Below are 26748 nucleotides of genomic sequence, written 5' to 3'. Positions count from 1 at the left end.
CTACAATCTAACATTGCGCATCAGTCTCTGCTAAGAACATAAAAAGAGAGACTTGCAGGCATTACTTACTTCTGCTACATGAAGAACACAAACCCACCTGTGAAATAGTGTTTCCTCCAAAATCATATCTGTATCTGATTAAACCTCTAAATCAGGATTTCTCAGCCCCCACAATGTTGAAATTTTGGGTCCGATAATTCTTTGTTCTAAGGAGCTCTCATGTGCATTGTAAAATATATAACACCCTCTACCCACTGGAAGTCCATAGGACCCACAAACCACTCCTACTTGTGATACATAAAAATGCCTCCAAACACTGTCAAATGTCCCATAGGCTAAAAAATACCTTAGTAGGTTTTGGAATCTTTTTATGCCGCATTCTCAAGAAAATTAGAAAACATAATTAAAAGATGGTTTTAATAAGATTTACTTAATTGAAATTAAGAAAATTCTTTCATAAAATACAAAAAGAATATAAAAATTGAACCATAAACTATGTAGAAAATAATATTAATAAGAAAACATATCAAATGTAGGCAAAACAACAATTATAAACTATAAAAGAGAAGGACATTACTAAAGACAAAACCTAAAACTGATGAACTAGAAAACAAAATCAGTGGAAAGGATGAATAAACCCAAAGCCAATGCTATAACATGGGGGGAAAAAAAGATGAACAACAACAAAAAAAAACTACCAATAAAGAAGCACGAGACCCAGAGATCTCAGTTGAATTTAGCTAACCTTTGAAGTTCACTTGATATTTTTTAACTATTCTTGTTTTAAAATATATACACTACCAAATGTAAAATAGATAGCTAGTGGGAAGCAGCCACATAGCACAGGGAGATCAGCTTGGTGCTTTGTGACCACCTAGAGGGGTGGGATAGGGAGGGTGGGAGGGAGGGAGACACAAGAGGGAAGAGATATGGGGATATATGTATATGTATAGTTGATTCACTTTATTATAAAGCAGAAACTAACACACCATTGTAAAGCAATCATACTCCAATAAAGACGTTAAAAAAATAAAAAAATAAAACAGCCATCTTGTCAAATTCAACTTTAAAAGTTATTACCATAGTTACACAATATGAAGTTAGAAAAGAAAAACAACAACTCAAAGGTCAATTCATCAGAAAAAAATAATGTAAAAATATAGTCTGCATTCATTTATACTGAAAATAATCCTAAATAAAATATAAACAAATAATATTTAGCAGTATCCCCAAAAATAATATATCATAACTATGTTTGGTTTACCCCAGAATGAAAAGATGTCTAATTAATGAAAATCTATTAATTCAGCTTCATATATAACAAGGTAGAGGAAAAAGTCACGCATGATGAAATCTTGCAGCACACTAGTATAGACAGGAATTTTCTTAACTTGATACAGGGAATATTCTATAAATTATAGCAAATTCTCAACTTGATGGTAATGTCTACTACCATCACTTTGACTCAGCACTGAAAGAGAGATCCCAACGGTCCCAATAATGGGATAAAAAATTGGAAAAGTGAGGAATAAAAGTTATTTGCATGTAATATAACTATTTTAAAATCAAACATTTATAAACTATTAGAATTAATAACAGAGTTCACTGACCTTTATGAATGTCAGATCAGTACACTAAAATGAAGTTCATTTTACCATATCAAACAAATAGAAAATGTAGTTTTAAAAGATACTATTTGAAATAGCAACAAAAGTATTAGGAAATTAGTATTTTACATATCTAACAAAACATGTTCAAGACATGGACACATGAAATTGAACTCAGAGTTATTAGTCATAATAGAAATGCAAATTTAAACCACAAGATACTACTAATACTCTAGAATGGCTATAATCAAAAAGATAGACAATATAAAGTGTTGATGAGAATGCAGAAAAACTGAAACATATAAATTGCTAGTGGGAATGTAAAACGGTATATCCATGCTATAAAATCATTTGACAGTTTCTTGACCATAAGCATATCATCTAACCTCCCAATTCCACTCCTAGGAATCTACCCCCCAAAAATGAAAGTATATAGACTATCTAAATGTCAGCATTTTTCTAATAGCCAAAGCCTAGAAATAATCCCAATGTCCATCAACTGGTAAATGGACGAAAAAACAGTGATATATCCATATAATGTGATACCATCCATTAATTTTTGAAACTAAAATTACTATACTAACAAAGTAAAATAGAAACACCTTATGGACATCTCAATTGAGGCAGAAAAAATGTATGACATAAAAATCATCCATTCTTGATAAAAATACTCAACAGAGTAGGAATAGAAGGGAATTTCCTCAACTTAATAAAGGCATATATGAAAAGTTTACAACATACTTAATGGTGAAAGACTGAGTGCTTTCCCTCTGAGATCAGGAACAAGTCAAAAATAATTGCATGCTTATCATATCTTTTTACATGATACCAGAGGTACCAATGCAATAAGACCAAAAAAAAAAAAAAAGGCATCCAGTGAGAAAATGAAGTAATCAAATTCCATTACTTGCAGAACACATTATTGTCTACGTAAAAAAGATATGATGAAACCTACAAAATGTTTTTTTACCGAGAGATTTTGAAGAACTAAAAATCTCATACATTGCTACTGGAAATGTAAAGTAATACAAGCATTTTGGAAATTGTTTGTTTCTTGAAAGTTAAACATACATCTGCCACATGATCATTACTCAATAAAAGGATCTTTCAGTACAAAATCAGCACAGCTTTTTAGTAATAACCAAAATTGCCTCCCGGAAAAATCTATCACAAAATTCTATCTGTTCAAAATTTAATCATAATGAAAAAGATTACATCAAAATCCAGCTGAGTTTACTCAAGTTCTATATTTTGTTGCATGTTCAGAATAGATCTATTGCTGTTTTACTCTTCAGAGTAGAAAAAAATGCACCAAATATAATTAGAGAATATAGCAAGAAGACATTGACGTTCTTAGCAATATATATGGAGTTAAAAGATTTAAAAATAGAAATGGTAACATATTAATGACAACATCAGTTATTCAATATGAATTTTATTACCTGCAAAATCACCTGAAACTAATAAAACAAACCAACTATTTAAAATAAAAAATACAAATACTTACAATAACATGTTCCTCTAAGTGGATTACCAACATAGCGATTTTCAGAGTCACATCTGTAGAAATACAAAAATCTCATTTACTATTAAGCAACAAAATTCAAAAGCCTCATGCTTTTCCTTCCAGCAAAAAAGTAATTAAACTCTACATTAAAACATCTTAAAAACTACTATTAATTGAAGTTTTAAAAACAAATCTTCAAAAGAATTCATGTAGAAAGCCTATATATGGGAATGCATGAGAGAAGAAATAAGTGGAAAAGACAAACATACACAAGAGGAATATAGGGGATGGGATAAAAGTTTGGGGGATATGTATTCTCCCTTAACAATATGGGGAAGATTTTCAAGTCTGGATAAAGATTTAAAGACATTTTTAGGTAGGGGGGGAAAAGTTGTGGGAATTCATAAATCACATCTTTTTCTTACTTATGGTATTCTTTGAAATTAATATATTTTTCCCCAGTTTCTAAACCAATGAATCTGTATTTTAAAAAGACCTCCTCGGGCTTCCCTGGTGGCGCAGTGGTTGAGAGTCCGCCTGCCGATGCAGGGGACACGGGTTCGTGCCCCGGTCCGGGAAGATCCCACATGCCGCGGAGCGGCCGGGCCCGTGAGCCATGACCCCTGAGCCTGCGCGTCCGGAGCCTGTGCTCCGCAATGGGAGAGGCCACAACAGTGAGAGGCCCGCATACTGAAAAAAAAACCTCCTCAATTGTGTAATGGAGGAAAGTTTTCTCTAAATCATCCAGCCCTAAATTCAGGAGTTCAAACTCTAAATTCATGTAAGCAGATTATAACAAAATGAAAGAACACATGAGCGTTCAAACTCATGAATTCTAAGTTAAATTCTTTAAAATTATGGTTAACTATAGCAGTGGGAGAAAATCATAAGTATTTTGAAAATTTGTGAAGCCCATATTCTTTCAATCCTTATTTCTACAATTCAATTAAAATGACAATTAGTGACTAACAGATATATAGCTTGGCTTTGCATAATACTACTTCCTGGAACGCCATCCAAATTTAATTATTATAAAATGTACACAAGGGTAATTGTATAAAGTGACTCAATATTTAAATTATATGCAGAATTTTAAAAGGTGAGAAAATTCTTCCAAAAATGTCTTTAGCTTTAGTAGAGTTACTTAGAACTGAGAAATAATTTTAATACATATATATTTTAATTAATGAAGGGTCGAACAGTTGAGAATAATAAAGTAAATAATCAGTTACATTCTGAATGCAATTTTCAGTCATGTGCTTGATAATTTTTTGCATCCATGAAAAAAAAATGAGTTGAAGAGTAAATACTTTTCTACAGTAACTACAAGATTAAAGTAGAAATATATAGCCCTTTATACCACTAACTTTATTCTCTGGAAAAAAGGAACTTAGGGGTAATCTTAGGTTTTCTGTGACTTCTCCAAAAGTTACTTTTTAAATGTGTGTTATATAGTAGTTTTCTAGCTTTCGAAAATGATCATACTCATTACTGCTAGGTTAAGCACTTCAGAATCTATATTATTCCTATACTATTGTCCCTTCCTTTAGACTTAACCTACTTAAATCCTATCACTTTGTACCAAGTATATACATAAAGGACTGATTTACAATACCGTTATAACTCCTTTTTCTCTCACAAAAAGTGAACTTGACTTGTTGCAAATGGGTATCACAATACTATTTTTAGAACAGGAAAATATTCAACATAATATTCCCTGCTGTGTTATGCATGGTATTCCCTGTATATCTTACTGCCTAAAATAGATGGCTTTCAAGTTCACATAGCAATCTAAGATGAATAACTTTGACAAATGACAAGGGATTTCAAGTACTTTTTAATTTATCTATGAGTTGACTTTAAGAGCTCCAATACAAACCTATTTTCCAATACGGAAGATATGAAGCTTTCATTTTTGTTATTAATAATTAGTTTGTTCAAATTATATAATCATATATTGGACTGGAAATTATTGTAACATGTTTACCTTCAACATAATATAGTTTTTAAAAGGAATACTTAAAATTTTATTTTCTCCAGGGCTTCCCTGGTGGCGCAGTGGTTGACAGTCCGCCTGCCGATGCAGGGGACACGGGTTCGTGCCCCGGTCTGGGAAGATCTCACATGCCACGGAGCGGCTGGGCCCGTGAGCCATGGCCGCTGAGCCTGCGCATCCGGAGCCTGTGCTCCGCAACGCGAGAGGCCACAACAGTGAGAGGCCCGCGTACCGCCAAAAAAAAAAAAAAAAAAAATTTATTTTCTCCAAAAGACACATTTTCTCAGAAGGATGAAATTATATGCTCTTGTTTCGGAAGTAACTTCTGCTGGCTTTTATAACTCAAGCTCAGAATTTTGACACAAATAAGGAATTAACACCACCTTGTTAAGAATTAAACTCAGAGGCTTTATAGAGTTCTTGAAGGTGTCCGATATAAAAACGACATTCTCTTTTATATTTTCAAACTCAAGAAAGCAAATTAGAAACATACATTGTCTAAAAGGTTTTATATTAATAATTATTGAAAGAATTTTGAATGTATCAAAAGTATTTTCAAAATATATAATTATGAGTTGAGTGAGCTTAAACACCCATTTTTGGTATTTTAATTTCAGGTATTATTTAAAGAATCACCAGTGCTTACAAACAACTGGGGAAATAAATAGTTGCAGAGGAAACATAATGAAATTTTAGGCATAAAATTCAGCCTGAAAAACACAAAAGTAGATATAAATAAACTGAAAGATATTCCTCATTTTTCATTAGGCTATCTCAACATCATCAGGTTGTCAGTTCATTTCAATGACAATGGTTAATTTGATCTAATAAAAATTCTAATGAGCTTTAAAGGAGCTAGAAAAGTTGATCTTAATGTTCATATACAGAAATAAACATACAAGAATAGCTGGAAACAGCTATGAAAAGGAAGAGCTTTGAGGGGAGCTAGACTGAAAAGACATTAAAATATACTCAACATCTATAAAATTAAAACAGTATGGCATCAGTACATAAATAGAAAGATAAATGGTACAGAAGAGAAATTCCAGAAACAAAATTCCAGAAATTCCAGAAAAATCTAGAAATCTAGTATAAGATAAGCATAGTGTTCTGAATGACTGGAGTAAAGACATTCATCATCTTAAATGGTACTGAGACAACTGGATGGCCATTTGGAAAAATACAGGATTAGACCCAATCCTCACACCGTACACACACACAAAACACTAAACATAACCATAGAAGTGATACCCCATCACCTTTGCTAAATTTTCTAGTTTAGAACCAAGTCACATGTCCTGCCCAGACTCAATGAAAGGGGATTATACAATAATGTGTGAATACCAGAAGGCAGAGATCAGTAGTAGTCACCTTAGGATCTGTCCACAATAATATTTTTGTTATACATAAAGTTTTTATTATATTTCAATACAATTATTTGAGATATGAATATGTACTAATCTAATTCATATCATAAATAATTTGAGTAAAAGTATTTGATCAAATTCAAACTCCGATTATAAGAGGTAAAGAGAATATGAAGGGAAAAGTATAGATATAAATAATAATTCTTTAAACAAATTAATATTGTACTATATAAATTACATTAAAAATAATTCTGATATGTAAGCTAAGTAATGTTTTTAAAATTCAGTATCTTAAAAAAATTTAAAAATTTAAAAAATAAAATTCAGCATCTTTCTGTATAAATATTAGATACAAACATTAAAATCCTCAGAAATCTTCTGCATGGCTTAATTAAAAACATAACTTCAAAGTATTTCTGTGTCTAAGCAAAGAGATAATCATCCTCTATTCCCACTAAGCAAACAGCCAGATTTTTTTATAAAACAGATTTAGGCTGAAATATTCATTAGGGACTTTGAAAGGGTAAATATTATCATTATATGTCACCTAAATAATGGTTACCATTTACGTGAATGACCACATTACATGATAAGTATCACTTTCTAAAAAATAGAACATAAAATAATTCCACATTTCTAAGTGTTAAAATATAGCATTTCATTTTGTTCCTATTGATTTAAATATTTAAATACATATACATATTTTATCACAAGATATAATTTTTCTACTCAGAAGCTAAAAAGAGGGACATCTAGTTGTTATAATTTTGAAATATCATAACAGATTATTTAAAACAGCTGAGAATCTGATAAATAAATTTGTGTTTTTATGAAAAATTATGAAAGTTATACATAAGGTAAAACACTTTTGCTTTGTTCTTCCTCTAAAGAAACCCATAAAAATAATACCATATAATATAAACAAAATTATGATATTAAGCACTATAATAGTATTAATATTGACACCACATTTCTCAGACAATGTATCCTAAATAAACAAAAATTCAGACATGAAGGTATGGTAAATACTGAAATAGAACCTGAGGAGATACAGGTTCTAGAATTGTAAGGCTGTTTATGGATTTCAAAGTCCAATAATAATAAACAGAAGTAACTAGGTAGTTGAAGACTACTAAAAACAGTAGGTTTTATTTTTTTAATGCTTAAAAGTATTGGAGAGCAAAAGAGTGAAAAATTACCAGGCCAGGATGCAGAGAAGAATGGACTCCCAGGACGTAGAATCATTTCGGGGATCCCTTTTTCGCCAATTATGAATAGGAACAGCATTTCACAGGAAAAGGATTGGACTCCAGGGCCACCAAATGTTCATGAGTTTAGTCCCAAAGTGTAATCTTAGGTTTAAGGTCATAAAAAGGCCTTCCAGAGACTGCAGATCTACTTTGAACCATCCTTATTCCTGAAAATGATTAATGCTATGTGCCCTCAGCCACAGAGCAGAATCAAATTCCCCTAAGATTTAACCCATGGTCTCATATTTTCTATAAATATATTTTGCAAATATGGTATCAGTACAAAATAAAAAAATAACTGGGCATGGAAATAGGTAAGAAAACAAGAACAGAAACCAGGAAAAACAAAGGATGATGGAAATAGAGCCATGGGAATTTAGATATTATCTAGGAAAAGCCAATGGCTTTAAAATAGCTATTATATTGGAGGAGATTACAGGCAAGATTAAAAATTTGTCTAAATTTTGTAAACTATAAAAGGCAATTAAAAACTATAACAGATTAAGAATAAGAATTTAGTCTGAAAAACTGGAAAATATAAAAACAAGAAAATGAAAATACAATAACCAAAATTAGGAACTGAATGGATGAGATTAACAGCAAATTACACACAGTGGAAAAACAAGAGTAAACTGAAAAACAGGTCAGGAGAGAGTGGAAAAATATGAAGATATAAAAGTTCTGGTGTTACTGGACTCCAAAAGCAGAAGACAGAGAGAATGGAGAAGAAGCAACACTTGAAGAGTACTGGCTGAACTTTCTGAAATGCCCAACATGATAAATGAATAAATAATAATAATAACTAAGCAATCATAGTAAAACTGGTAAAACAAAAAGAAAAAATTCTTAAAGCCGAAGAATAAAAGAGACTTAGGATGAGATTAAAAATCTGAATAGTTTATTACTTTTAAAGAAATTCAATAGTTTGTATCTTATTTTAAAGAAGTAATTAAAACATGCCCACAAAGAAAAACCTAAAACCATCTGGACACCTTGGTGATATTACCTAATACAGGGGAAGACAAGGAAGTCTCAAACAAACAGAACCCCCCAAAAGCACTAACCATATGGAAAAGACTGATATATTGGATATTAAAATTAAGAACTTCTCTTCATCAAAGACATAGAAAACAGTGTGAAACCCATTCCACACAGTGGCATTTACCACACATATCAACAAAAGACATGCATCGAGAATGCATAATACATTATTACAAATGATTAACCAAAAGAGAATACTATAGAAAAGAATCACAAGAAACTTGAAAGAGCACTATTTCATAAAAGAGAAGTTAAATTGATGATTAAACATATAAAACTTTTATAATATTATACATACTAAACCTTTAAGAACTAAAGAATCACTTCAGTTCTTAAGAAAATGCAAATTCAAATTACAACGTATCAGTTATACATCCATCAGAATCCTTAAATTTAAAATCTCTTATAACACCAAGTATTGTCAAGAGGGTAGAGCATTAAGAAAATCATAGAGCCCTGGAAGGAGTATAATTTCGTATAACAATTTTATGAGTTAATCCTCTAAAATTGAAAAAATGGATGCCCAACACAGACCTATCAAAAATGTATGCACTTGTGAACCAGGGGACATAGATGAGAATACTCATAAGCGCATTAGTTGTAATGGTGAAAAAACAAAACTAGAATTATCAAATCAAAAAATAGAAGTGATTAAATGAAGTGTGCTATAATCATACAATGAAATACTCTACAGCACTGAAAGTCATCAAATTATAGCTACATGGATGCAAGAATGTGAATATCAAAACATTATGATGAGTGAAATACACATGAAGAATACAGCAACAGACTAGAAGAAAATATTTGCAAAAAACAAATCTGATAAAAGATTGTTATCCAAAATATATAAAGAACTGTTAAAACTCAACAGTAAGAAAACAAATATCCAATTTAAAAAACGGGCCAAAGATCTGAACAGATATCTCACCAAAGAAGATTACAGATGGAAAAAAAAATCATGTGAAAAGATATTGCACATAGTATGTCATAAGGGAAATTCAAATTAAAACAGTGAGATACCACTACACACCTATTAGAATGGCCAAAATCCAGAATGCTGACAGCACGAAATGCTGACAGGTATGTGGAACGTGGAGCAACAGGAACTCTGTCTTTGCTGGTGGAAATGAAAGATGGTACAGCCACTTTCAAAGACATTTTGCCAGTTTCTTACAAAATTGAACATACTGTTACCATATGATCCAACAATTGCACTCACTGGTATTGACCAAAAGGAGTTGAAAGCTTATGTCCACATAAAAACCTACACATGGTTGTTAATAGCAGCTTTATTCATAATTGCCAAAATTTGGAATCAACCAAGATGTTCTCCAGTAGGTGAGTGGATAAATAAACTGTGGTACATCCAAATGATGGAAAGTTATTCAACACTAAAAAGAATGAACAATCAAGCCATGAAAATGCATATTCCTAAGTGAAAGGAGCCATTCTGAGAAGGCTATATACTATATGATTCCAGTTACATGACATTTTTGAAAAGGCAAAACTATAGAAACAGTACAAAGATCAGTGGTTGTCAGAAGTTAGGAGAGAGGGAGGGATGAAAAAGAGAAGTACTGAGGATTTTTAGGTCAGTTAAAAGTATTGTGTATGATACTATGATGATGAATACATGCCATTACATATTTATCAAAACCCACAGAATGAATGCACAAAGCTAAAAGTGAACCTGAATGTAAACTCTGGACTTTGGGTGATAATGATGTGTCAATGTAGGTTCATAAATTGTAACAAATGTATCTCTTTGGTGAGGGGTATTGATAATGGGAGAAGCTATGAATCTATGGCGTAGGGGTATATTTCTGTACCTTCTGTTCAATATTGCTGTGAACCTACGACTGCTATAAAATTAAAGTCTACTTAAAAAGTCCAGATTTACAAAACAAGTCAATGAAGAGATTTTTTTAATTAACAATTTAAAGTCTTTGAAATTAAGAAACAATTTAAAAACAATTACTGGATCAAAATAAAATAAAAATTGAAATTACTGATAATTTAGAAAATATTTCACATTAAAAATACAAACTGGGGCTTCCCTGGTGACGCAGTGGTTGAGAGTCCGCCTGCCGATGCAGGGGACACAGGTTCGTGCCCCGGTCCGGGAAGATCCCACATGCCGTGGAGTGGCTGGGCCCGTGAGCCATGGCCACTGAGCCTGCACGTCCGGAGCCTGTGCTCCGTGATGGGAGAGGCCACAACAGTGAGAGGCCCGCGTACCGCAAAAAAAAAAAAAAAAAAAACTGATGAGTGATTAATTTGAAACGGTGAATAATTGTGTGTGTGTGTATGTCTGTCTGGTTTTGGTATGAAGGAGATGCTGGTCTTACAGAAAAGAGTTTGGAAGTGTTCCTTCCTCTTCAATTTTTTGGAAGAGTCTAAGGGTAGTTAACTCTTCTTTAAATGTTTTATAAAATGCACCTGTACAGCTGTCTGGTCCTGGACTTTTGATTGTTGAAAGTTTTTTGATTACTGATTCAATTGCATTACTGGTAATTAGTCTGTTCATATTTTCTACCTCTTCCAGATTGAGTCTTGAGAGATTATACATTTCTAGGAATTTATCCATTTCTTATAAGTTGTGCATTTTATTAGTGTATAATTGTTCATACTAATCTCTTATGATCCTTTGAATTTTTTTGGTGTCAGTTGTAACTTTTCCACTTTCATGTCTGATTTTATTTATTTACACCCTCTTTTTTTCTGGATGAATCTGGCTACAAGTTTACCAATTTTGTTTATCTTCTCAAAGAACCAGATCTTAGCTTCATTGACCTTTTCTATTGTTTATTTTAGTCTCTATTTTATTTATTTATGCTCTGATCTTTACTATTTCTTTACTTCCGTCAACTATAGGTTGTTTTTTTTTTAACATCTTTATTGGAGTATAATTGCTTTACAATGTTGTGTTAGTTTCTGCTGTATAGCAAAGTGCATCAGTTATACGTATACATATATCCCCATATCTCCTCCCTCTTGCGTCTCCCTCCCTCCCACCCTCCCTATCCCACCCCTCTAGGTGGTCACAAAGCACTGAGCTGATCTCCCTGTGCTATGTGGCTGCTTCCCACTAGCTATCTATTTTACATTTGGTAGTGTATGTATGTCAATGCCACTCTCTCACTTTAACTATAGGTTTTGTTTGTTCTTCTTTTTCTAGTTCCTTTAGGTGTAAGGTTAGGTTGCTTATTTGAGATTGATTTATTTTCTGAGGTAGGCTTGTATCGCTATAAACTTCCCTCTTAGAAGGGCTTTTGCTGAATCCCATAGATTTTGGACCATTTGGACCACTGTGTTTCCATTTTCATTTGTCTACAGGTGTTTTCTGATTTCCTCTTTGATTTCTTTGTTGATCCATTAGTTGTTTAGTAGCATGTTGTTTAGACTCCACATGTTTGTGTTATCTGTGGGTTTTTTTCCTTTTGTAAAATTGCCCATTAAAATATGCAGAGGTTAGGGGCACCAACCCGTTGCACAGTCAAAAATCCATGTATAAATTTTGACTCCCCCCCAAACTTAACTACTAATAGCCTATTGTTGACCAGAAAGCCTTACCGATAACATAAACAGTCAATAAACACAAAGTCTGTATGTTATACGTATTATAAACTATATTCTTACAATAGAGTAAAAAGAAAATGTCATTAAGAAAATCATAGAGAAGAGAAATTACATTTTACAGTACTGTACCCAATTTATCAATACCATAAGTTTATGTCGTCTGTTCACAAGATGAATTATCTATCAGTAACTACATCAGTGTTGTCTTATATGGTACAAAGCACTGTAGATGTTGTATGTATTACTAACACTAGCCATCAGTAATGAAAAAATGTGAAAAAGAAATTTATATTTATTTACAAGTACAGCAATTCATGCTTTGATAACAAAAAATCAGCAATATGATTGTTTTATGGTAAAATGTAGTGTAATCAATAGGGCTGCTTCACAGTAGCTTAGCCTACACACTAATGAATGAATAATTATAAAATTTTAAAAATCTACAAACAATAAATGCTGGAAAGGGTGTGGAGAAAAAGGAACCCTCTTGCACTGTTGGTGGGAATGTAAATTGATACAGCCACTATGGAGAACAGTATGGAGGTTCCTTTAAAAAACTAAAAATAGAACTACCATATGACCCAGCAAGCCCATTACTGGGCATATACCCTGAGAAAACCATAATTCAATAAGATTCATGTACCACAATGTTCATTGCAGCTCTATTTATAATAGCCAGGACATGGAAGCAACCTAAGTGTCCATCGACAGATGAATGGATAAAGAAGATGTGGCACATATATACAATGGAATATTACTCGGCCATAAAAAGAAACGAAACTGAGTTATTTGTAGTGAGGTGGATGGACCCAGAGTCTGTCATACAGAGTGAAGTAAGTCAGAAAGAGAAAAACAAATACCGTATGCTAACACATATATATGGAATCTAAAAAAAAAAACAAAAAATGGTTCTGAAGAACCTAGGGGCAGGTCAGGAATAAAGACACAGACGTAGAGAATGGACTTGAGGACACGAGGAGGGGGAAGGGTAAGCTGGGACGAAGTGAGAGAGAAGCATGGACATATATACACTACCAAATGTAAAATAGATGGCTAGTGGGAAGCAGCCTCATAGCATAGGGAGATCACCTCGGTGCTTTGTGACCGCCTGGAGGGGTGGGATAGGGAGGGTGGGAGGGAGATGCAAGAAGAAGGAGATATGGGGACATATGTATATGTACAGCTGATTCACTTTGTTATAAAGCAGAAACTAACACACCATTGTAAAGCAATTATACTCCAATAAAGACGGTAAAAAAAATCTTTATGGCATACAGTATTACAGTCATATTTACAATACAGTATCAAAAACACTGTTACTTTCATTTAAAAACTACTCAGTGATGATAGGCTGATATGCAGTTTCTCCAACTATAAGAGAGAGAGGCATACTGTACAGTAAGGTAATTCTTTGAAAGCAAAGTTATAAAACAGTAAGAAATCTAACACATTAATTTTATATTAATATCACTCACTTTATGCCTATGTAAGGATAGACTATCCATTTCAATACAAGTCTTAAACACAATGACCTACATGATGAATACTCAGATGATGATGATGACACAAAAATGTCTCACACAGGGGCTTCCCTGGTCGCACAGTGGTTGAGAGTCCGCCTGCTGATGCAGGGGACATGGGTTCGTGCCCCGGTCCGGGAAGATCCCACATGCTGCAGAGCGGCTGGGCCTGTGAGCCATGGCCGCTGAGCCTGTGCGTCCAGAGCCTGTGCTCCACAATGGGAGAGGCCACAACAGTGAGAGGCCCGCGTACCGCAAAAAAAAAAAAAAAAAAAAAGTCACACACAGTTCTTGTCATACAGTTATTACATTTTCACAGGAAAGCACTCACACATACACAAGAGATAAGTTGATTGACTATATGGCATGATGATTATTTACTATTCATTAAGTGGAAGTGGATCATCTTAAAGGTCTTCACCCCTGCTGTCTCACGCTGAGTAGGCAGAGGAGGAAGAGGTGGAGGAGGGGCGGGGGAGGCAGGCGAGGCAAGCACACTAGTGTAACTTCACAGAAATGTACTGTGATTTCTGTTGGACTTTTCTTGCTTTTTCATTTCTCTAAAAATTGTTTCTATACAGTACCTCTCCTCCACCGTTTGCTTTAGTTTCAGCGGCCATATCACAGAAGGCTCCAATGTCATGAAAGAAGTTAGAAGTAGTCTTGAATAATCAGAACCCCACGTCAAACTGTCTAATGTCAATTTGTTTTCTGGTGCTGCTGCTTCTACATCTTCTTCCTTACTGTCTGGCACTGGTTCAGAAGCACTCAACTCCATCAAGCTGTCCTTAGTTAATTCCTGTGGTGTGGTATCTATCAGCTTTAGAATTTCTCCGAGATCCATATCTTGAAACCCTTCAACCCCCACCTTTTTAAATTTTTTTTTCTATATCCGCAATCTCTTCCACGATTTCCTGTCTCTGTCATAAATCCTGTGAAGTCATGATCATCTGGACAGTTTTCTCCAGCAGGAATTTATTGGTTCAAGTTCTGTAGTTCTCACAGCTTTTTCTATAACACAACGGCATCTTCCAGGGCAAAATCCTTCCAGACTTTCATGATGTTCTCCCTATCTGGGTTCCCCTCCATAGCACTGACAATCCTGTGCATAGAGTACTGTGCGTAATGAGGCTTAAAGATCCTTATGGATGCCCTGATCTAGAGGCTGAATTAGAGATGTTGTTAGAGGGCAAGTAGACCACTTTGATGCCGTTGGTGTTGAACTCATGGAGATCTGGGCGTCCAGGGGGCACTGTCCAATAGCAAAAAGAACTTTAAAAGGCAGTCCCTTATTGGCAAGGTACTTCCTGACTTTAGGAACAAAGCATCAATGGAACCAATCCAAAACAATGGTTCTCGTTATCTAGGCCTTCTTGTACAATCAAAACACAGGAAGCTGATATTTATCTTTTCCCTGCTAGGCTCCTGGATTAGCAGCTTTATAGACAATGGCAGTCCTGATCATAAACCTGACTTCATTTGCACAAAACAGTTGAGTTAGGCTACCCCTTCCTGCCCTAAATCCTAGTGCTTGCTTCTCTTCCTTACTAACAGAAGTCCTTTGTGGCATTTTTTTCTAGAATACAGCATTTTCATCTGCATTAAAAATCTGTTCAAGCAGATATCTCATCAGTGATTCCTTAATGGCATCTGGGTACTCATCTGCTCCCTCTCAGTCAGGAGAAGCTGCTTCTCCTGTTATCTTGACATTCTTTAAGCCAAACCTCTTTCTAAAATTATCAAACCATCCTTTGCTGGCGTTAAATTCTCCAGCTTTAGACCCTTCATCTTCCCTTTGCTGTAAGTTGACATATAATGACTTCACTTTTTCTTGAATCATATTAGAGTCTATAGGTATGCCTTTCTCACAACAATCCTGCACCCACATAAGTTGCATTTTCAATATGAGATTAAAAGGTATTATGCAATGAGTACAAGGTTTGAGCACCTTCTGGAGTAGCTGCAGTGATGGCTTCACAAATTTCCTTCTCTGTTTTTTACAATGGTCCTTATGCTGGATTCATTTGTCTTGAAATGGCAGGCAACTGCAGCTGCAGACCTCAATCTATAGTACGTATCAAGCAATTCAGCTTTTTCCTGTAGTGTCATGACTCTTCTCTGCTTCTCAGGAGCACTTCCAGTATCCCTAGTGGCACTTCATATGGGTCCCATGGCTTCATTTAATGTTTACAGTATTGCACTAAATACGATGAAAAATACACAAGAACCACGAAAGCTCACTTTTCACTGTGATGTGCAATTTACTGGAGAGAAGAACTGCTCATGCAGATATGATTAGCGTCACAAGACATTTTAAGTGGATACTCAACACTTAAATGCAAAAGTATGTGTGCATACTTCAAAAGTATGTGTGCGCCATTTTCCAGTGACCAATTATGTACTAAATGGCTTGAGGTCCCACTGGATAGAATGGAGGAGAATGTATTGTGTGTATTGATGAGATGGCATGCATGGTTCCTCAAAGGAACCCAACCACTATTTTAACTGATGGGCTCTGGGAATCAGAGATTCAAATCAGAATCATGAAAAGACTGAAGGATCACAATTTTCTACTAAGGCAGCTGACATCTACCTTCTGCTTATTGGTTCATGATTTTTTCTGGTGATACAAGTCCAACAATAATCTAGTTGGCTGCCAATTTAGCTCATCCCTCAGAACTCACTTAGGCATTTCCACATATCCCTGCTGACCAATACCCCCTGATGGTCATCTGGTCTTGCTGACTATTAAGGTAATTATATCTATATTTAAGAGTTAAATGTCACCACCTGGCTTCTACTGTTCTGGAATCCCAACATACACATTGTCACTAGAGAGCCCAGCTGACTGGAATCATTTTTACTGTCTATCAGGACCTACAGAGAACAGCCACCACTGAGTTCCACAGATTCCAGGGCTCCCCTTACTGCTGTACTCCTTATGGTCCTAGTGAAGGAAGTGTTCTGGAAGACCTCCAAGAAAATATAGTCAGTTAATGGGCAGTCTGATATTATGTAATACATGCATTCCAATACATCCAACTTCCTGAGTTTCTGACCCCAGTGCTCAAAATTTCCCAAGACAGTTCCAGCAACTCCCACCTCACTAACTAGAGGCAAGCATCACGTCCACACTTTAAAAAGCCATTAGCAACTCCACATAAACTCACTAAGATATGAAATCCTGAAATATAGAAGAGTGACGCCGTATCAGTATAGTCTCCCTTCTCCAGTCTTATATCCCATGTCCCCAGGTCCAACACCCTCACTGTGCACTCCTGATTCCTGCCTCTGCATACTTGCCAGGCTCTGCAACTTTCTGAGTGAATAAGCTATCTCTTCCTATAGCAGAGACTGTGTTTTCCCATTCATGCTACACTGAGACCTGATGCTTCTTACTGATCTGAAGACAATAAGTAGAGGCAGGGGACACTCTGGAGGAGGACATCTTTTTAGGAAGCATAACCCTCAGGTGAAATCTTTGCACTGTGTCCAGAGAAAAGGAAGCTATTCTACTCTAGCAAATGACAGAGGGCTACTTCTGTCAGGAGTGTTCAAGAGAATCTAGGATTCAGGGTTCTAAGGTCATACTCATAAGTGTCCCCACTGTAGGCCTCAAAGTCTTACTCCTTGTTATCAGGCAACGACTCTGGCATGCGTAAATTGTCATGACTGAGCCTTCAGTTTCATCTGCAGTCTGCCAACCTTATGATTAAATCCTGGGCATAATTTTCAAGATACTCTGCTCTCTGGCTATAGAGGATGAGGGTCTTTAAATGCTGTTATGAGGGCCTCTGATGTTCACATTATGCCTTGAATGGATGGAAGCCTCCTTCTTTTTTTTTTTTTTTTTTTGCGGTACGCGGGCCTCTCACCGTTGTGGCCTCTCCCGTTGCGGAGCACAGGCTCCGGACGCGCAGGCTCAGCGGCCATGGCTCACGGGCCTAGCCACTCCGCGGCATGTGGGATCTTCCCGGACTGGAGCACGAACCTGTGTCCCCTGCATCGGCAGGCGGACTCTCAACCACTGCGCCACCAGGGAAGCCCAGAAGCCTCCTTCTTTAAGCCTTCATGGCAATTAACAAAGGCTAGCCAAGTTTGTAAGCATAATTACCATCGCCCCATGACTTTCAAGTGCTAAAGTTGCTACATAAACTAGTACTTCTCCCTCAACCTATACTTTATCCTATCAAACACAGTTAATATTCTCAATAATTATTATAGCACACCAGGATAATCACTACCCCACTCACCATTAGCATTGTAGTGCTTATTGCCATTTGGTAAGTCATCCAATTATAAAATCCTATGCTGAGGGCCTATTATCTAGAATTGCTTCCAGTAGCGACCAGTTAAGTCAGAATAACCTCAATAGCAGATGCTGAAATAAGGACTTGGATGTGGGTACTTGCCAAGGAGAGTTATCTCAGGAAGCATTGGTGACAATGTGGTAAATGGAGGACAAACTCCCATTCCTCGTTGGCCAAGGATTACCCATACTGGCATCAACTGCTTTACACTTCCTGGTTGCACCTGGGCAGAAATGAGTAGCTTTGGAACTAAAAGAGAAACAAAGATTCTCATTCTTTTTTTTTTTTTTTTTTTTTTTTTTTTTTTGCGGTATGCGGGCCTCTCACTGTTGTGGCCTCTCCCGTTGCGGGGCACAGGCTCCAGACGCGCTGGCTCAGTGGCCATGGCTCACGGGCCCAGCCGCTCTGCGGCATGTGGGATCTTCCCGGACCAGGGCACGAACCCGTGTCCCCTGCATTGGCAGGCAGACTCTCAACCACTGTGCCACCAGGGAAGCCCGATTCTCATTCTTTATGTGGAATATTGGAAAGTACAGGAAACTGTCCACTGCAGCCTTGATGAAACCCTAAAAGCCATGAGAGTTGGCAAGATGTATCGTAAGTATCTGCCACAACATTTTATCAAAACTTCTTTCACCTATTTTTATCTAATTTCCCCTTTATTTCCCACTGAGGAACATTAGTTTCTATCAGTAGGGTTGTTAGAAGGCTGAAGGAAGAAACAATTAACTACTACTGACCTTCATTACACGTACATTGAAAATGACAGACATTATATTTTACATAATGCAAATATGGGTCACCTTCACATTGTAAATTGAGAAATTTTACAAAAATAATATGTGTGTTTTCTTTAAAGTCTGCATGTTGCTCCTCAAAAGTAAACAATTTTCCTAGAGAATACCACTTCACTCATTTCATATTTATTTTTATATTATAGTTTACTTTTCCATTAAATTAATTTTTAACTTACCATTTTTGAGTTCCAACTGTGTTTAGGCCAGGGCCAGAATGAGAATTTTACCTTGGCAAGATTAATAATTTGGTGTCCCTTTAAATGAATATTTTGACCCCATACTGAAGCCCTGCCCACTGTGTCTGCTATTCCCTTCCCCCAGCATACACCACAAGAAATTATCTCCAATTTTTTCCATGAACAACTGGTGCGGTTCATGTGTGGACCCACCAATTCCTCGGCCCCAGGGCCTTCACACTATTGACGATGAGCACTTGAGCACCGATTTATCAGCCATCTCAGCTGGATTCTGCTTTTAAGCTTCCCGCTGGCTTCACTCCAGGTTAGCCAGTGTTCCTGTTTCATTTCTCCCTGAAAGCTCTTGTTTCTCTTTAGAGTCTCGGTCATTTGGTTACCCTGTAATCTCAGTTCTCCAACACTTTCAAGAAAACGCATGAATTTGCAGTTTGCCCAGCTTTTCTTTCTTTCATTGTAAAGGTGGGAACAATGCTTTTTCCAGCTCTCTACATCTTGAGCAAAAACTGGAAATGCTATCGTTCATTTTTACTTGTTTGCTTTACTGATGTGCTATCCCTTTCTGTTTACTACATTCTATACCCAGAAAATTTTAACTCTTCCTTCAAGTTCCATCTCAAATATGCTTTGCTCACACTTTCCTTATTCTTCCATGATTAATCAATCATTCCCTTTCAGTACTCCTTCACTACTTTCTTCATTCAATTCCATTAAATAAATTTATTGAACACTTACATTGTAGTACTGATGCAATGGTCCCTAAAGAGGTTCACTTAATAAAGGATACAGGCAAGTACATAGATAATGCAAGGAAAAAATTAGTAAATAGGAAGAGAAGCAATTTCAATTTGGAGAGGTTATGAAAAATACACAAATGAGATGTGATGTCTGACTACATACTTAAAGCCAAACAGAAATTATCCTGGCAAGAGGAAAGAGTTCATTCATAAGCATCTCAAATCACCAATGTATCAATAATAAATTAATATAGTATATTTTGGCTAGTGTCTCCACTGCTAGCCTGAAAGCTTTAAGTAAAAACCATGTGTTAGTCATCTTCATTAAGAGTAGCAACCACTCATTTAATAATTGTTTACTGACTTGAGTGACTAGCTTTGCTTCTTAAAGAGAGCATTTTTTCCAGTATAAGCACACTGCAGGAAATTATTGCTTTAAGTATGAGGACCCTATTGTCATCACTGCCCTACACTCAAATAAATAAATTAAATTAATAATTTAATTAATATATATATACATATATATATTTAATATAAATATATAAATAATATAGATATATTTCTATTTTATAAATATATTTTATATTTGTATACAAATAATATATGATATATATTATTATATAATATAAATCTTATATAAATAAATAAGTAAAACAAAAAAGTAATAAATGTAATGCTATCTACAAAAACTGTCCACAAAATACCCTTTACAAATTAGTATTCCAAGTTTTCCTCAGCTTATAAAAAATTTCCCGTTTATAATAACTAGGGCAAAATGTAATTTCACCATTCAGAACTATATAATTTATTTTTCTAATATTTCATACATATGCCAAACCCTGTAACTCTGTATATATAAGCTTAGAAGCCCATGAGTTCAGTGAATTAAAATACTGTCTCTCTTACCTGGAAACAAAAATGTTTCTAACGTACTGCATCACATAACAGATAATTATTATGGATGGCTATACCATTTGTGCAAAAGTAAAGTACAAATTTAAATTGCCAGTGTTTATAATGATGATGGAATCTCACAACAAAAATAAAGTATTTGTTGCTTAAGACCAAGAGCTACTACACAATTCATTGGGGGAAGAGAGATGCAAGGAACAGTACAAAATGAAAATGAAGGGCTCTCGTTAAAAATGTATTAAGAATTTTAATATGGCGACAGAAGAACATTCAATCAGGCATGATGCCCTTCTAAGCATGAGGCCCTGTGTAAATGCACATGTCACACACCCAAGAAGTTGGCATTACTTATGACAACCAGTATGTAGCACTGCAAAACACTGGAGGCATCTCTCTGACTTAAAGCATAGGACTCTGATTTAATCTCATTGGTACTGAGAACAAAATAGCCTTCCTTAATAGGAATTTCCCTAAGATCTTATGCTTTGACCTCATTTTTAAGTTTAGAGACTATGGAGAAGGAATAAAAACTGGTTCTGCTCACCTTCTCTTGAAAACCTATGATACCTCAGTGACTAGTCAAAGATGTAACCATCTAACTTGAAATGTTTAGGATAATTCTATTGTAAATAATGTATTGTTCTAAATAAAAACAAACAAAAAGATCATTTTCCATGGCTAACGTACCTCTTTGGATATAAATTTTTACATATAGTTTTGGAGAATCTTTTATTAATTTTTTAAATAATTATATTATTATTATAATTGGAATTTATGGTTTATGTCATACAGCATATTATACCTAATATAAATGTAAGTGCATATATACAACTCAAAACTATAAAAATGATTTTAATATATGAAGAATATGAATAAGAAAAAAAATTTAAGTAACATGAAACAACTACTTTTTAAAGTTACTCCTTTTGGAGGTAGGTGAGAATAACAACTAAATTATAAAAAGACAAAAACCACTCATAAAACTACTGAAAGCAGAGTAACAACAAGAGTGGGTTCATGTCTAATGAAATAACCGAGAAAAAGAAGATAAGTATAAAAAGCCACTTGCAAGGCCTAAAAGACTATAATGATCAGAATTAATAATAAAAGATTCAAAAGAAGGAAATGCATAGAAACATTGGATTTCAGTTATTTAACAAGATATAAAGAAAAATTATAAAGATAGCAATGGAGGTTTGATATATATTTTTCCAGAAAAAATAAGAATGTTTCTTTTTATCGGAGAGATACAAAAGACAAATATTCTTTGGGCTCTGTTTTGAAGGCTCCACAAAATTGTCATTTTAAAGGCTTAATTTTTTATGAAAATTGATAAAATGCAAGTAAACATAGCTTACAATAATACTGGTTGCTCAACTAACACAACACTAAACTTAAAATGGAAAACCTGTAACAATTAGTTCTACAGCATAAATTCAACCCATGAAAGTTCTAGAAAGTAATGTTTACTTACAATTGGCATTGATCACCTTTTATTCCTTTAGTTGTGCAGAAACATTTTCCTGTGTGCATATGACAAATATTTGCATGTCCACTGCATGTACAAGCTGTAAGTCAAAACCAAAATGATATTGAATATTCCCCATCACAAACATGTGCATCACATTTCAGGGAAGGTTGTATTATCTTATTTGTAAACCATCGATTATCCTCTTGCCATCCAAAAACTAGGGTTAGCATACAAGTTATTTTTAATAAAGGGGAAGTAAATTCACTTATTTAAAAATTTTGTGAAACTCTTCAAAGTCTTTGGGGTATCCTGAAGTCTAGTGTGGATCCAAGTATTTATCTCATCCTTCTTTGGACTTTTTTCCATTTCTAATTTGGTACATCTACTTAATGAAATGAGTTTCAAAGAGCATAAGATCTTTGGAGTCAAACAGCTCAGCTTCAAAATGTACATCTAGCTTCAAAATGTACATCTATAATCACTAGCTATGTGACCTTGGGCAATTTATGTAACCTCACTAGTCTTAGTTTCTTCGTCTTCAAAAGGAAAAAGGAGCTCTCAGGACTTAGTGAGAATTAAATGAGATAATGTATTTTAAATTCCTAGCACATATCAAACACTTAATAAATGCAACTATTACTTCCACTACTTTTACCACTGCCAACAATAAAAAAATATAATTTTACATATTGTATAAAAAAGCATATCTGTTTATTTGCCCAAATATCATCCTTTTCTGAGATCATTCTCAGTTTTAGTATTCCAGAATACTACCTGAAACATTCCATAGCATAACAGTTACATATAGTCAATTTGGTTCATACTGAACTCATTTCATTTTCTTACTTTGCATTCCTTTGTTAAAGATCAGCGTTCCAATTATTCAGGACACCAATCTCACACTTTATTGTGCCCAACATCCAATCAGCTGGCAGGTTTAGTTTCTACATGCAGGATCTTTCTTGTATCTGACCTCCTCCTTTCCACTATGATAACACATCATTCAAGTCCTGTCACTCATGCTCTCTTACTGACACCAATACATTACATAACTGATCTTTCTGCCTTCCGTATGGCTACAACTTATTCTCCAATCCTGAGACATATTCTCAAGAGATAAGGCTGATCATGTCATCAGCCCTTTCAAAAACCTTTAATGAGAACTACTGTGTTCCTGCACACCACCAGCTAGTTAAACCATTCTATTGATAAAAATGAAATAATGATTTCATTCCTGATTTTCATACACATTTAAAAATAAGATAATGAGTCACTGATTTTGATCAAAATATTTTAGAACACTAAGCTTATTAATTGTTTATGATTATTTGCTTTGAAAAAACACATAATTAATATAAAGTAAATATATACAACCCTACACACACATAAAAAATAAATTTTGGTATTAGGTAGATTATTTAAGAAGCCAGGCTTTCTTTGCTAAAAGAGACTTCTACATAAAAGTGTGGGTTTTCTTTCATAAAGACTATTTAAATAGATCAGTATAATCTTCCTTTAAGTTTGTAGAATTAACTATGGAAACACAACATGTGAGAATTTTAGAAATGAATGACAAGATGCAGAAGTGCAAGGAATAAAGGAAATTATCATGAGCAAAAAAGGGACTCAGATATACTGATAACATGTAACTTCATAAATAGTGAATGCATATACCATGGTATCTTTTAATATTAACTTGCCGTTTCACATTAATACTATCTTGTATTCAGAACTTCACTAAAAAACAAATGATGCACATTAATATTTTAAAACTTGGGTAAACTTTTTATTTACCCTTTATGGCAGAACTAGATAATAGTCACACTTGCAGCATTTCTTTGAAGAATTATCAATGTATAGTAGCTTTAATAATTTCTGAGACAGAAAAAAATATTGTGTTAAAAAATACCTTTTAGTGAAAACTCATTTTGAGAGAATTCCCTTCTGGTGCTACACTTCAGGCTAAAACGGCACAAATGTATTTTAAATTCAATTGTTTAAAATTTATACTTCATGACGGTACTGAAATCATTCTGTTGTTGTCAGCGTTTGAGGTTATCTTTTTATGCTGAATAAGCACCTATAAAATCATCATACTGTGGCCCTTTGTTTGGTAAATTTTATATGATGATGATTTTATAGCCTAGCTATACATTACAGGAACATTATGAGGTCACATGGTATTTCTGTTTCCCTATAATATAAATTTGCAATATCAACTTGTAACTAAAACTAAACAATAAGGATAGAAAAAAAGATGCTATAAGAGTTATTCAAATAAATTGTATATAAAGAATATACTTTAGAAAAGGAAATCAAAAAATAGTCATTGGCAGTACTTATTTCGAAGTCAGTTTATGTGCCTCGGTCCTTTAATTGCTATGTCATTGCTATTTGTCACACACAAATACAACAGCTTCTGGGAGTTAGGAGATCATGTCCACTTAATTTCCTTTATATACTTCTAGCGTAATTATACTTGATATTTAGTAGATATATTACATTAGGTTTCAAATATAGTAAGAATTCTGGCAAAGACAAATGTTCAAATAGCCACATGACTTAAAATTAATTCTTCAAACTTATATTTTTATTTACAGCTCTAAGCCCAAATAGCCATCATGTGTGGTTTATGAAAAGGGAAAACAGACATAGCTGTTTCCCTTTGATATAAATAAACATGAAATGTTGATACCAATAATATCTTAGCAATCTGGTTTTTCTCACTAAAAACTCAAAAATTACAACTATTGCCATGTATTAATCTGTTGCTGAGAGTATGATTTTGTTTTCTCCTGGGTAGATGACAAGTCTCATAATTTAAAATATGTCATTTGACTTACAGAGATTATTTTGTTTACTTAGGATATTGGGCACCCATATTTGCCTAAATAAAGAGTAAATGAGAAATTAAGAAATGATTCTTTCTCCAATAAATAAAGCACAGTGAAACTCAGTTATTCAGTCCTTGTTCCACTATTTGTTGAACGTTGTCGGGTGAAAGGCACTGCTCTAGCACTAGTCTGAGAATATGATGGTGAACAAGAATCTAGAACTTAAGGACTGGAACTGCCAAGTAAATGGTACTGTTTTAAGGATTTAAGTTACAGGTTGGAAAGTCATAAAGTGCCAAGAGGGCTATTAAGATTCATATTTTATATTTCAAAGCCGTCTAACATATTGAAAAATGAGGAGAAACTCTAACCATCTGTTTTAAGGGTCAGTAAACTATATCCGTGAGGGCAAGTCCTCACTTCCTATTTTTTATGGCCCATAAGCTGAGAATGGTTTCTACATTTTCAAAGGATTGTGGAGAAGAAGAAGGAGGTGAAGCTGGAGGAAAAGGAGGAGGAACAAGAGGAGGCAGCAGCAAAGCAGCAACCATACCTGTACCTGGATCACAAAAAATAAAATATTCACTACCTGATGCTTTAGAGAAAAAAAAAATTGCCAACCCCTGACCTATAACCACAAAGCCTGGAAACACATAACCTGTCAGTTCTTCATTCTGACTGAATGTTCAAAACACAAATCTCATTTAAAACAAACAAGGTTTTGGTTTTTTCTTTTTTGATAGAAGAGGGTTAAGCATAAGCACTGAAAATATTTGACCAAAATAAATTTCAACCCAACTCTTCTGGAATTGTATTTTTAATACCTTGTGTTTAGCTTTGATAAAGAATAACTTTAGTCATATTTCATTTTCTAACTCTAGCAAGATAAATTTCTTGAACACGCCTAATGACTACCATTAAAGTTTTTAAACCCTTTAAATTTTACTTATTTCTTTAATCTGAAGTTTTCATACATCTAAAAAAGTAGGGCAAAATATTAATACCCTGGGCTACAGATGAGGCAAGAATGACACATATTATTAGAATCTATTCACAAGCCAAACCTCAATACCAATGAAATACCAGGCATTTTTTCCCACATTCAGTTCTACCACCAAAAATTACTACTTGCCTTAAGTTCAAATTCTTAAATTCCAATTTATTGAATTTTTATTGCATCTCTTTTTAAATCTGCAATGTTTTCAATGAGATTGTTTTTAAAGGTTGTTTTGAATAGTTATTAATCAATGAATCAAATCATCTGAAAAAAGTCGTTGAGTGTTCATTATGTTAAAAATATAAAACATGAAGTAGGTTAATGATAAGAACAATATTTTTCAACCATATATGACTGCACTATTTCCAAAGTACTTTCACACACATTACCTATTCAATCTTTACACCATATGTATTATACTCATTTGATAGAATAGCCTCAAAGAAATGAAAAAAAAAAGTCCACATTTATACATCTAGTAAGTAGTAAAGAGTTATATCCTGAGATTCTTTCAACTTCTTGATAGACGATATATATGTGTGGATGGCACATATAGATAACATGTAACATTCTTGACCATATATGGTTTTTAATTTCAAATATATAATGTACTTTTTTAACAGTTTGAA

The 26748-nt window shown here is 34.4% G+C and overlaps 1 protein-coding gene across 1 annotated transcript in view; it reads right to left on the bottom strand.

Moving 5' to 3' along the window:
- ATRNL1 (attractin like 1) overlaps window positions 1-26748 on the bottom strand; it is a gene marked incomplete at both ends in the record, with an annotated part of 679175 nt that overhangs the window by 453708 nt on the left and 198719 nt on the right. Inside the window, 2 exons of the mRNA XM_082673255.1 lie at window positions 3115-3167; window positions 22292-22385. Of these exons, the coding sequence (XP_082529381.1) occupies window positions 3115-3167; window positions 22292-22385 (147 nt within the window). The remainder of the gene's footprint in view (window positions 1-3114; window positions 3168-22291; window positions 22386-26748) is intronic.

This window comes from Grampus griseus, assembly GCF_964374135.1.
Source record: "Grampus griseus genome assembly, chromosome: 16".
NCBI classification, from domain to species: domain Eukaryota; kingdom Metazoa; phylum Chordata; class Mammalia; order Artiodactyla; family Delphinidae; genus Grampus; species Grampus griseus.
This window is presented reverse-complemented; position numbering and strand designations above follow the sequence as displayed.